The sequence below is a fragment of the Hipposideros armiger genome, unplaced genomic scaffold, assembly GCF_001890085.2.
Source record: "Hipposideros armiger isolate ML-2016 unplaced genomic scaffold, ASM189008v1 scaffold_97, whole genome shotgun sequence".
Classification (NCBI taxonomy): domain Eukaryota; kingdom Metazoa; phylum Chordata; class Mammalia; order Chiroptera; family Hipposideridae; genus Hipposideros; species Hipposideros armiger.
The window spans coordinates 3,645,935-3,659,492 of NW_017731447.1; the positions used below are offsets into that span (position 1 = coordinate 3,645,935).

The 13,558-nt window shown below is 45.3% G+C and overlaps 1 protein-coding gene across 10 annotated transcripts in view; it reads right to left on the reverse strand.

Annotated features, from left to right (window-relative positions):
* The window catches only part of LEP (leptin), an 81,344-nt gene that overhangs the window by 8,374 nt on the left and 59,412 nt on the right, over positions 1-13,558 (reverse strand). For 7 of the 10 annotated variants that reach the window (XM_019646173.1, XM_019646174.1, XM_019646178.1 and 4 more), the window contains one exon: positions 10,387-10,464. In XM_019646173.1, coding sequence (XP_019501718.1) covers positions 10,387-10,452 — 66 coding nt within the window. In that variant the 5' untranslated portion in view covers positions 10,453-10,464. Of the gene's footprint in view, positions 1-3,199; positions 3,699-9,166; positions 9,290-10,386; positions 10,465-13,558 lie in introns of those variants that run through there. The other 3 variants (XM_019646181.1, XM_019646170.1, XM_019646171.1) reach the window with 3 other exon arrangements.

The window sequence follows — 13,558 nt, forward strand, 5'->3', positions numbered from 1 at the left end:
CCCGGCGCCCCCACCTGGAATGAAGGGGTTTGCTTTCTTTCCCTCTACCCTGCTCTGGCGCGCCGGGAAGCCGGCTTCCGAGGCTCAGGGCAGGTGATATACGTCCTGGAGATACACGTCCCATGTTTATGATGAATCGGCCCCAAGGTGTGCTCGCTCCTGGGGAGGCCTGATGCTCTGGGTGCACAGAGTCCTTCCCCAACCCAGCATTTCCTGTGTGGAAAGGGCAGTGTCCCAGACATAGCAATATTTTCCTCACCACAGCCTGTGAGTAGGGTGGTAGTTTCCTCTGGCTTCAGGGACCAGGCAACTGAGGTCCAGGGAAGGTGAAGTGACCTTCCTTGAAACTCCCAGCTGCTTTGGAGCAGGAACCCAGGAACGCGCAGGGTTCCCAGGAACCCAGATGCCAACAACTAGATCAGGCCCATTCCAGTCACCACAGCAAAGAGCAGCTCTGAAAAGACACTGTTCAGTTAAGAACCAGCCCATCACATAAGGTGAGAGGGTGGCAAACTCTGCCGGGGGCCAAATCCTGCCACCAACTGTTCTGGTATGGCCCAAGAGCTAAGAATGGGTTTTGCATTTTTAAATAGTTGAAAACAAAAATCAAAGGAAGAAAAAGTGAAGACATATAAAAAATATAGGAAATTTACATTTCGGTGTCCACAAATTTTGTCCAAAAAATTGTGGGGATTTTCCTCTCTTATACTTACATATTGCCCCTTGGCCTGCAAAGTCTAAAGTGTTTACTCTCTGGCCCTTTAAAAAGAAAGTTTGCCAACCCCTGAACTAGGGAACACATTGACATTGGCCCCTCTGGGTCTTTATTCCTGCCAGTCCTGGTGGGCATGGGGGACTTCCACCCCTTTCCCCCATTCCACTGGGGTCTCTCTCTTTCTCATTGAAGAATCTTGTCTTGGTCTCCCTTCCAGCCAACTCGCCTCCTTCCAACTGGCTTGGGGAACCTGTTCCACTTCCTCTCCTAGGTTGTAAGAGAGAGACAGGGACTGGGCCATTCACTTTTAAAGTCCTGGTACCTTCACAGAGCCAGGCACACATGGGTGCCCAAGAAAAGTTTGCTGAAATGAACCCGGGGGCACCAAGCACCACATAGCTGATTTTTGACATGTGCTATCACTGCACCAGAGTTTGGGGATTCCTGTGGACACAAGGCCATTGGGAGTGTAGATTTTCAAAACTTGTGAAAACACACCTGTGGTGATGGTGGTGTGCAGGGGACAAGGAAGCCAGACTCACAGACATCCTCACCAGTCACACTGCATTGGAGATTCCCTGATGCAAACGTGCTCCCCAACGGCTGTGTGCTCAGCCAGGATGGCGGGGTCTGTTTTGTTCACTGCCATACCCCCCATTCATAGCCCAGTGCCTAGCACGAAGTATTTCATTTTTAAGACATACTTTTAAGTGGAAATTTCAAACATACAGAAAAGTAGGCCATACACCCGTGGTTTAGATTGAACAGTGACTAGTTTTCCATATTTGCCTCATTGATTTTTTTGGCTAAAATAGTTTAAAGCACATTACAAACTTCGCAGTATTTTCTCTTCAGCATGTATCTCTAAAAAATAAGGAAGCATTTCTACATAACTGCAAGACCGATATCACACAACAGTAATTCCTTAACATCATGAAAGATCCAATTTATACATTCAAATTTCCCCAAATATCTCAAAAATATCTTTTATAGTTGCTTTGTTGGAGCCTGGTTGTTTTGCTTCTAATTAATAACTATTTATTGAAGGAAGGAAGGGAGAAAATTGAGCTATGTATCTGTGGATGTCAGAAAGTATTAACATTGACTATGATTTATAATTATACTGCTACCAAAAAGGTGGGAAACCAACTAAATGTCCAACATAAGAAATTGGTAAGATTATTGAAAAAACACATGAAAGCAATATGCACACATTAAAAAAAATCTGTTGTAAAATAGTATTTAATGAGGTAGGAAAATAATTATATTTTATGAACTGAAAAGAATCAGATTACAAAATGGTATGTGTTTTCTGATGACACATATGTGGACACATACACCATTCACACCAAGATACATTGTCACTACAGGGAGTGACACTAGGAATGATTTTTAACCTCTTTGTGCTTTACTGCTTTTAAAAACTGTCTGCAATGGAATTACACGTTAAAGAGAAATCTTGTAACTCCCACGGAAATGGTGTTTTGTGTTGTTTTTCACGTACACGCTGTAGCACTCACTACAATCAAGTTTTCCTTGTCCCCAACATCTTTGTAACTTGGTTCTAAGGAAGGATTTAGCTTATTTGCAGGGACCTTGGCAGCCTCGGGTTATTTGTGGCAGTATCATCTTTTTAGGGTCATCTGGTGGATTGGGACCAGAGTTATTGCAAGAACATCAAGCAACGCTTGAGACCACATTGTGAAGATACACACTGCTCTCTCTATCCATCACCTACCTATTTTGTTGCACTTGGTTGACTAATAAATTATTATTTTATTTTTAAAGAAAATGTTATAGTATAATAAAATATTTTATTTTTAAAAAAATTCAGAAGGGACAAAAAGATATGAAAACTCAGGTCTCTCCCTAGATGTAACAATTGTTACCAGTTACTGATGTGTTCCTCCAGGGATATTCCTTTTCTATTCTTGTATCTATTTTCTTTAAACACACACACACACACACACACACACACACAATTGATGTCATACTATTCACACTACTGTTCCTTGCCCCTTCCTTGCCTTTAATTTCTTTTTATTCTGGAAAATTTCTAATCTTCATAATACATTTACAAGAAAAAGTAGCATAACAAATCTCCATGCCCCCATCACCCAGCTTCAGCCATTATTGATCTCACTTCTTTCACGTAATATATCTAGAAAACAATTTCTTACCAATATACATAGAGCTGTGCCAATCTTTTAAAAGTCAGCTTATTTCACTTTATGGATGCACCACAGCCAAGCTAACCAGATTGTTACATACATAATGTTGTAATTAATATATTTAAATCTACTTATTTGAGCACTGTGTGACTATCTGTGGGAGAAATTCTGATAAATAGAATTGTTGAGTCAGAAGATATGCACATTCGAAATAGAAATATACTGCCAAACCACATTCCTTAGAGATTGCACCAGTTACATGCGCAGTTGGCTGCAAGCGACAGTGACTTAAGCATTAACAGCGTTTAGTTACCCGGAAGCCTGGAGGAGACCACGGGCAGTATTTGGCATCACTGAGAATCCAGCTCCTTCTGGTCTTTTCTTCCATTGTGTCCTTGTGCCTATGATCTCACAGTTGCAAGATGGATGCTATCCCTTCAGTCATCCTGTCCTCACACCAGTGCCCAGTAGGAAGGGCAGGGCAGACGCAAAAGGTTTTGTCTTCTTGAAATTTTCTGTGTCAAGTTGGGAAAGGGAAGTTAGATTTCCCCTTATTTCTCATTGACCAGAACTGGGACATATGCCCGCCCCTAGACCCATCACTGGCAAAATGGATTGTGATTGCCATCACAATCCTTCCGCTGGGGCTGGGGTAGATCAAGGTAGATGATGGGAAGCTCTGTCCTTCCCAGAAAGAATTGGGGTTCCGTGAGCTTGGAAGTAGGTGAGAATAGCTCTTTGTTGACATTCCCCAGGAAGTCTCCATGTTGGTTATGCAATGTTCTCTTTTTTTTTCTCTGCTTTTCTCTCTTGTCTTTTGTTTTCTTTTTTAAAGATTTTATTGGGGAATTGGGGAGGGAACAGTGTTGGGGAATCAGGGAAGGGGAACAGATAAGTTGCTGTCCTTTGGTTCTTTAGTCTAGCTGTGGAGGACGTTGCTTCACTGGCCCATGTTGGTACTGTGATCATTGCGCTCTTCCCTGGTGAGGCAGTCACTTGCCGGCCATTGGACGGCGGCTCATGCTGGCTGTCAACCACTCACAGTAGCTTATGGCAGCCCACTGCAGCCGCGCTGCAGCCTACGCCGTTTCCAGCAACTCACGGCAGCCCAGCTCCAGGTCGAGCTGTTGTTCACCATCTTAGCTGTAGAGGGCAGTGTCACTGGCCCATGTGGGATCCGAAACGGCGGCCCTGCTGCTCAGAGCTCACATTCCCAAGCCAGCTCTTAACCAACAAGCCACTCGCTGGCCCTCTTGTCTTCTCCTTGTCTCCTTTTCTCCTACCGACTCTCCTTCCTCCACTTAAAAAAAATAATAAAAAATAAATTAAAAATTTTAGGGGGTGCTTTTAAACCTCCATCAGGATGTCTGTAGCTATACCTGGGGAGTGTCAAAAGGTGGTTTTCACAGTCTATTCAATAAATGGTGCTGGGAAATCTGAATAGACACATGTAAAAAATGAAACTGGGCCACCTCCTTATGCCATATAGAAGATAAATTCAAAATAGATTAAAGACTTAAATGTAAGATCTGAAACCATAAAGCTCCTAAAAAATATGGGAAGCAAATTTGCAGACATCACCCTCAGTAACATTTTTACTGATATATCCCCTCAGGCAAGGGAAACAATACAAAAAATAACAAATGGAACTACCTCAAACTAAAAAGTTTTTTCACAGCAAAGGAAACCATCGATAAAACAAAAAGGCATCCTACTGAATGGGAGAAGATATTTGTCAATGATACATCTGATAAGGGGTGAATATCCAAAATTTATAAAAATCTCATTCAACTCAACACCAAAAATCAAACAACCCAATTAAAAAATGGGCAGAGGACATGAAGACACATTTTTCTAATGCGGACATACAGATGGCCAACAGACATATGAAAAAATGCTCAACCTCACTAATCATTAGAGAAATGCAAGTAAAAACCACAATGAGATACTACCTCACTCCGGTCAGAATGGCTATCATCAATAAATCAACAAACAACAAGTGCTGGGGAAGACGTGAAGAAAAGGGAACCCTGGTGCACTGTTGGTGGGACTGCAGATTGTTGCAGCCATTATGGAAATCAGTATAAAGGTATCTCAAAAAACTGAAAATGGAACTACCTTATGACCCAGCAAATCAACTCCTAGGTATCTATCCAGAAAAATCCAAAATGCTAATTCGAAAAAATATATGTACCCCTATGTTTATTGCAGTGCTATTCACAATAGCCAAGACTTGGAAACAACTGAAATACCCATCGGTAGATGACTGGATTAAGAAACTGTGGTACATTTATACAATGCAGTATTACTCCACTATAAAGAAGAAGGAAATTGTACCATTTGCAATGATATGGATGGACCTTGAGAACATTATGCTAAGTGATATAAGTCAGTCAGAGAAAGAAAGACAAAGACCATATGATCTCACTTATATGTGGACTCTAAAGAATAGAATAAATGAGCAAACTAATCAGAAACAGTCTCAGAGATATTGAGAAAAAACTGAGGGTTGCTAGATGAGAGGGGGGCGGGGATGAGGGAGAAGGGGAAGGGATTAGACAGCATAAATAGATAACTACAATATTGCCACAGGGATACAAAAGATAGTTCGGGGAATATAATCAATAATGTTGTAAAGATTTTGTAGGGTGTCAGATGGGCACATGTCTTCTTAGGGACACCACTGCATGGATGGTGTAGATGCCTGACCACTGCACTGTACACCTGAATAATACTGAATGTCAACTATAATTTAATATATATATATGTGTGTGTGTGTGTGTGTGTGTGTGTGTGTGTGTGTGTGTATATAGTCTTGGGATGTGGAGTATAGCATAGGGAATAGGGTCAGTGGAATTGTAACAGCTATATACGATGTCAGAGGAGTAGTAGATTGGGGGAGGGGAGTTATCACTTTGTGAGGGGTGTAAATGTCTATTACATTATTTTGTACACCTGAAACTAGTTAAAAAAGTAAATTAAAAAAAAAGGTGGTCTTCATAGCACGATTCCTCCAGTCAATAGACACACTACAGATTTAGTGAACACATGACAAGCTATCCCCAAAACTTAGTGGCTTAAAGCAACAACCATTTATTGAGCTCATAATTCTGTGGGTGCACAGTTTGGGCTGGGTTCAGCTGGCTGGTTCTTCTGCTAGTGTTGGCGGGGCTCCTTCAGTGTTGCAGTTAGCTGGAGGTCTGTGGGGGGCCTGTGGCCTTGCTCTGTCTGGTGGGTGACTGGCTGTCAGCTGATGAGGGTAACTGGGCTAGCCCTGGTTAGGTCATATGGTGACAGTTGCTGGGTTCCCAATGTGCAAGTCCTTTTCAAGTCTCTGCCAGCGCATGTTTGCTGTTTTCCCATTGATCAAAGTAAGTCACATGGCCAAGCCCAGAGTCACTGTGGGAGGAAATTATAATAAAGAGAGGCATGAACAGATCAGAGCTGTTACTGCAATTGGTCCATCATAGGAGAGGACACCACACTGAACTCATGAAAAAAAATAGTCAATAGTAAGCACCAGCCAGTAAGCAGCAACACAGGAGGCGAAGTGGTCAGGCAGAGAAGAGCATGGGGTGACTGGGCAGGGCCACAGGACAGAGTATCCTAGACAAGGTCCATGGGAGGGTTCGGAGGGGCCAGGTGAGCTGGCGGTGGGGTCCTCAGGGAGCAAGAGAACAAATTCTTTACAAGGTAAAGTAAAGAGGGTGGGTGTTTGAAGGATTTTGACAGAAAGTAAGAACCATTTAAAGTCACCAGAGGGGATTCGCATGGTCAAATCACCATTTTGGGATATTCAGCTGGCAGAGAAATATAGGGAGGACTGCAGAGAAAAAACTAAAATCGAGGAGACAAATTGTAAAAGGTTGTTTTTTCACCCATGTGTTCACTCATTCATTGAACCAGGAAGCATACAATGAGGACATATTATGTGCTGGCACAACACTAGATCCTGGAAATGCGAAAGCAAAAATTAGTCCTGGACCTCAGCAATGGTTCAGGAGCATGAGTGAGGGGCTAGTGGAGAGACAAAGGAAGGAAATACCCAGGAGGCATTTTGAAGAAAAGAATACCTGCCCTGTTAACTGAATGACTGACCCTAGGAGGAAAAAGCAGTCATAGTTCCATAAACTTCCCCGCCTAGAACTCAATGGTGGTGCTGCTGGCTAAGATAAAAAAACTGGGAGGTGACTGGATGTGGAAAGGAGGGAGCAAGGTGGGACTCAGGTGCTTGTTGTCAATATGGTTGTTTCCAGTTATATCGTCCAGCAGTGAATTGGGGTTGAAGTCCAGGTGAGGGGCCGAGGATAGAGATGTGGTTCCAGGCATCATTTTCCAAGACAAGAAAGATGACGTCTCATGAAATCAGGGCTGTGGGAGCCAGCAGGCTCAGGCCTGTAAAATGCTGTGTAATGTGCAAGGTTTGGGGTAGATTAGTGTGCAGTGGAGGGTGTTAAAGAAGAAAGTGGGGATGAAGATGTGCTGGTGGTAAGGTCAGAAAGAGCTCCGGGAAAGCCACACAAAATAGAGAGCAGCTTAGAGCTTAGCAGCCTACAGAAGGCTGGGGAAGGGGCCCTGGGAAGATAGAGCAAGAACAGTGACTTGCCCTCCGTTTAATTATTCAATTGCCCAACTAGCGTGTTCACTGCAGAAAATTAGAAAATGCAAAGAAGCAAAGCCACAAAGCAAGTCATCTCTAATTCTACTACACTGAGATAACCCCTGTCAACATGGTGGTGCTGCTTTGCCCGGACTTGGTAACAGCCTCTTAGATCCGGAATTGGGAGTCTAGCCTGGAAACCTGTAACAAAGAAATGACAGCCCAGAGGTTAACACCAACAGGCTCACCCTCTGGGCTGCCTGCTCATTTCTCCTCTAATCTCCCTTCCTGTTGGGACTGGAAGGACTTGAGCCACGATCCTTTGTGGAGCTGGGCCCTCCCCAGGTCCCTGGGGGCTGAGCAGGTCTTTGGGAAGATGTGGAGAAGCAGCAAGAAGCCTTCGATCCTACAGAAGGCTGAGATCTAACATCCCGAGGCTCCCAGAGTCTCCTGCCCAATGCCTGTCCATAACAGAGGCGCTTTACCAGACTTGCTATAATCACCTGTAGACACACCTCACAACAGGATACACCCATGTTTCCTGCAGCTAGAGGAATAAAGAAGGGGGGGCCTCAGGTGCCCAGGACATGCTGTATTCCCAGTGCTGTGTGGCACCATGGAAGTGAAAGGCACAACTCACGCTCTCGAGGAATTCATAGTCTTCCAGGAAAACTCTGGGGAACAACAAAATCACCACGGAAACATGACTGTGACATCAACGAACGGTCTGCCAGGGAGGCTGTATGTATGGCATGGTGTCTCTGAGGTTTGGCCTTGGGGCCACGCCGCCTGGGTTTGAATCCCTGCTCTGCCATTTATGAGTGTGTGATTTTGTGTAAGTTGCTTACGCGCTCTCTGCCTCAGTTTCCTCATTTGTAACGACAGTATTACTGTACCACCTCACAGTAAGGATAATTTAGGTTATTACAAGTAGAGCACTCGGTAGCCACTCGACCAGTGTTAATTATTAATTAGAGCAAAGGCATTCAGGGCGCAATGCATGATGGGTTAGTCTGGAAGGCTCCCAGAAGAAGGTGCCTGGTCTGTGTGGGCTGAGTAGTCGGGGAGGGAAGGAGTTCAAATGGGCCTCCTCAGCTGAGTGGAACACAGAAAGCAGAAAAGCCACTTGTCCTGTTGTTATGTACCCGTACGACCCGAATCCTGGCTTGTCCCATCATGGCCTGTAATGGGGCTGAGGAATGCGAAGATCTGTATGCTCAGGGCTGAGCGGAGGCCACCAAGGGCATTTCACGGCGGCACGTTGTGTAAGTGGGGTTGCGGTGCGGCTTCCTTGATGTCTGAGCAGCATGCCCCAGCCCCCAGGAGCTCTGCAGGACCTTCCAGGTCCAGGCCTGCTCCCAGCACCCAGCTCCTGCCCAGGTATGTCTCAGATATCACTTTAAAAAAATAGAGCATTTTTTATTCTGACTATACAGGTAACCAACATTTCTTGTAAAAAAAATAAAAATCCAAAGAGGATAATTTAAATTTCTTATAATGCCACTACCCTGAAATCACTAATGCTTTATTTAATAGAATCACTTATTTTTTTATGCACAACTTTTGTCTCTTCCTGTGTCTCTATGTGTATATATATATATATTTTTTTTTTATATATACAGAATATGTGTATATATATATTTTTTTTTTCTATCAGAAATAGGATCCAACAGCACTTACTATTTTGCAATATGGCATTTTCAATTGTCTTCAACTTTCTTTTCATGTCATCAAATATTCTTCCATGATGTAATTTATGATGCCGGAATCGTATGATCATGCCATAAATTATTTAACCAATCCCTATGGTTGAAAATTTAGATCATTTTCTTCTCATAAACAATGTTCTTACACATAATCTTGTAGATAAGTCTGCAAATATTTATGCTTATATCCTTAGGATCACTTCTAAAAGCATATTTAAGGCCTGGATGCCTACTGCAAAGGCGCCCTAGATAAGACCCCCCCACCCCCCCAGTGCCAGCTTTCCTGCCTGTGGGCCTGAGAAGGCCCAGTTATACCACTTGGAGGGAGCTGGACAGATGCCACCAAGCACCTTGGAAATTCCCTCAATCTTGAAGGACAGGGGCTGTGACAGGGACTGTGGCAGAAAGTGGAGTGAGTTGATGTGTAACCGGGACATTTAGCTGTTCCTTGGAGAGCCGGGTAACCTGGGGAGAACTGGTGGAACCACGTAAACACCTCCTCGGAGGTGAGTGGGGTGCCTCAAAGAGGAAGAAAGAACAGACTCTTTGTAACTCAAAAACCTGCTTGGAGCTTTCAGGGAGCCCAGGTTTACCCACGGTGCTGGATTGTGGGCTGTCTGTCCACCAGACGGGGTACCCCAAGGGCAGGAAAGTGTCTGTTCACCTTGGCACCCCCACACCCAACCCAGTGACGAGTAAATATCTGTTGAACTGACATGACAACCCCCCCCTCCCCCTTCCCAATGCAAAACTCCCGTGCTTCCTCATTCCACATTTTCAGGTCAAGGCTGCTGGCATCTTACTGCCTGCACAGTGCCTGCAACGTGAAGCATCCTTTCCAGCGGCTGCTTGAGCAATATACACCAAAGGCCTTAATACGCCACCCCTTTCCACCAGCGATTTCACCTCTAGCCTGAAGCAATCCAAGACCCCCAGGAACCGTCTGTCTTCCTGGCTTTCCCATCTGCTTTCCACAGCTTCCCTTGAGGCCCCCTCCACTCAAACCCCTTCATTCACATCCTGGGCTCCTTGGCATCCTTGCCACTGGGACGAAAGCATTGCCTTCTCCATTACCTATAGACTCTGTGCCTCCTCAAAGCACAGTCAAAACGCCATGTCCTCTAGCAAGCCCTCCCTGACAACCACTGGATCTTGATTCCACCATGTGTCTAGTTAGTTACATGCACGACTTACTTGAACTTCCAGATCATGGTCTACATGAGGGCAGGCGGGCCGAGTCCCCATCTGTTTTATCTTCATCCTTCTCTCGACCTGGCAGAACACAATGCAAAAAACAGGGTGAGAATGTTTGACAGCGGGGCATGCTGGGGAAAAGGAGGTCCTTTCCATGCCTCTGGGTACCACCCTGCAGCTGTGAATTCGCATCCTTCTGCCTGCATTATGGCATCAGGGCACCAGCTATGGGATCCCACACCCTCCTCAGTTGCAGCAGCATTTTCAACCCCCTTTTTCAGAACCTCAATCTGAAATTCAGTTGAGCAAATAGGCTAAGACCCAATGTGATGGAATTTCAGTTTGAGGCTCATTTCCTGAGGCAAGTTGCTACGAATTTATAGTGTGATACGATACAAATGCGATTATTCCTACCAGAAAAGAATGTTTCTTTACAATGAGATCTAGTATGCATGCAAAGAGCTCCCCTAAGTGAGCTTCAGGGAGGATTTAATTAACTGAACTATGAATCAAAAGTGTCAGAGCCCTGAAATGGGGTTTCACAAGATAAGGGGCCGCTGTTATGACACTTCCCAAAGAGTGGCGGGACAGGTAGGCCCTGGCATCCTCTTTTCCTCGTCCCCTAAAGCAGCACCTTTTTATTGACAAAAACTGAATTTTTATTGGTTGCACAGTGAATTATTAATAATAAATATGCACAGGGGAGAGTGATTGAGATGTTGAACCCACCCATGCCGCGCAGGGAGGGTGGAGGAAGTCCTCATGCGTTTTGACTGCAGTCAACCCTGCAAGGTGGGTAACACCATTCCAATGTTGGAAATAAAGTTGAGGCTCAGAGCAGTAACCTGCTCCAAGTCACCCAGCAGAGCCCTGATTCTAGTCCTGGTCAATCTGACTGAAAAGTCAGGGCTTTCCCCTAATCAGGTGGTTCTCACCCTGGCTGGACACCAGAGGTGCCCAGGTCTCGCCCCAGACTAATAAAATCAGAATTGCTAGCCATGGTGCCAGGCATCAGTGTTTTTTTAAAGCTCCCCAGATGTTTAATGAGCAGCCCGGTAGAAAAGGTGTGACCTGTGCTGCGCTGCCGCTCAGCCCTGACCCCCAGCGAGGCTTCAGAACTCACAGGGAGGGGCCTGACAGAAGAGGTGGAGGCTTCCACTCACCTTAGAATCACCTGGGCTTTTTTAAGACCCGACAGCTGCCCTGGGCACTGCCACAGATCAAGTAAGGCAGAAACTCTGGGGGCGAGATTTACACATTAGCATAAATGTTTTTATAGCTGCCAGGTGATAAAGCACAGCCAGTGTAGAGAATTAGACCCCCGAGGCTGGAACCAAATGGCCCCTCCAGGCCATGCCCTCAGGCAACTGAGGGCCCAGCCTGACTGGGGCAGAGACCAGGTGTTGGGGAGCCTGTGCTTTGCTGGCTTCTCAGCTAGCGGTGGGGCGAGAGGATGAAGGAGAAAGAGAAGTAGCATCTAACAACAAGCCAGGATGCAAAGATGTCATTACGCGCTCAGAAAGAATATCTGCTCTCAACTCAATTAAATGCTTCCCAGCAAATTCGTTAATGAATTGACTTGACATAATCTGTCTTCAGAAAAAGCAAAGAACATACTTGAGTCTTTGCCTAGAAAAGTGATGAAAAAAATTGTCACGAATGGGGTCCAGATGAATGAGGCTCCCTGTGGGAACAAAGGGGGGGGCTGGCAGACAGAGAGAAAGGGAATTTTCTAGAACCTCCACGGTGCATCTATTAGAGGCGGGCTTTCTATGCAAAGTGGAAAAGAACTGCTGAATAGTTCTACCCTGAAGGGAAACAAAAAAGGAGTTTAATAATGAAAGCATGAAAGAGAGCAAGGTGAACCCGGGATGCCAGCGGGGCGAATCCCCAGGAGAGGGAACTCAAGCCCGGGACCAAGAAGGGTCTTGGCTTCATGTAGGAAAGAATTCAAACCTGAGCCCACAGAGAGCTTAACGTGAAAGTCAGTTTATTTAGCGGAGAGTAAGAAAAGCCACACCACAGACGGAGTGGTGGTCTCTAATCACTAATGGAAGAGAGACCCCTTCTGCCCTTGGGGGTAGAGTTCATATGTGTGGTTTTTTTTTTTTCCTATGGAAAATTTCTTGGTATGAGGAAAAGGAGAAAAGCAGCAAGGGGCATACAAGATGAAAAGGGGCAGGTTTATCTCTTAACTTTTGGAAGGTACAGCCTGTGGCTAGTTTGTAAGAAGTTTAATTACAGGAATGGTCTTTACAGATGGAATCTCTTTGCTCAAAAGGCTTCGGATGGTCTGTTCTGTGTGACTGATTAATGTCTGCCTAGGTTCTGTGTCTTGGAGCACGTAGGCAGCAGGCTTGGAATCCAATCTCCTAGTTCCATCTTTTGTACAAAAAAAAAACAACAAAGAAAAAAAAATGTCCTCATGACCCTTCCCTATATTATCCAGGGCAGAGAGCCCCCTGAGGGGAGCAGGCTGGGGGACCCTGGGCCAGCTGCTGAGGCTGCCCCCCCCCATCCAGGGTAGAGTCTTTTTCTTCCAGGTGACACCCAGTGCAGGATCTGACCTTGGCAGGGCCCGAAAATTACACCCCCGCCCCCCCAAACACACACGCACTCTGAGACCTCCCTCCTCCTGTAGGTCCTGGGTAGGGCATTGCCATGTACTCTGTTTAGGGAAGTGTGGGAATTGCTGGGGAAATAGAATTTAAAACAAAATCTCCTCCCAACGGAGCGAATGTCTCCACAGAAGGAGAGAAGGAAAACAGTGACCTACTGAATACATAATAATGCCATGAGCATCGCAGGCAACCTGCTTCTTCCCTTTTCCTATAGACCAGCAGCTACGGCCCACCAGGTACCAGAACTTGACAGGACCATTTGTCATGCATCATTCATTCTAGATTCACCTGGTTATTGGGGTGGCCATCTGTTTGCTAATTGCCTCTATCCAAAGGAAAAATAAACTTCTCGTCTCTTTTTTTTTTTTAAAGATTTTATTGGGGAATTGGGGGAGGGAAACAGCGCTGGGGAATAGGGGGAAGGGGAACAGATAAGTTGCTGTCCTTTTGTTCTTCAGTCTAGTTGTGGAGGACGTAGCTTCACTGGCCCATGTTGGTATTATCATTGCGCTCTTCCCGGGTGAGGCACATCAGTCACCGGCCTCTAGTCG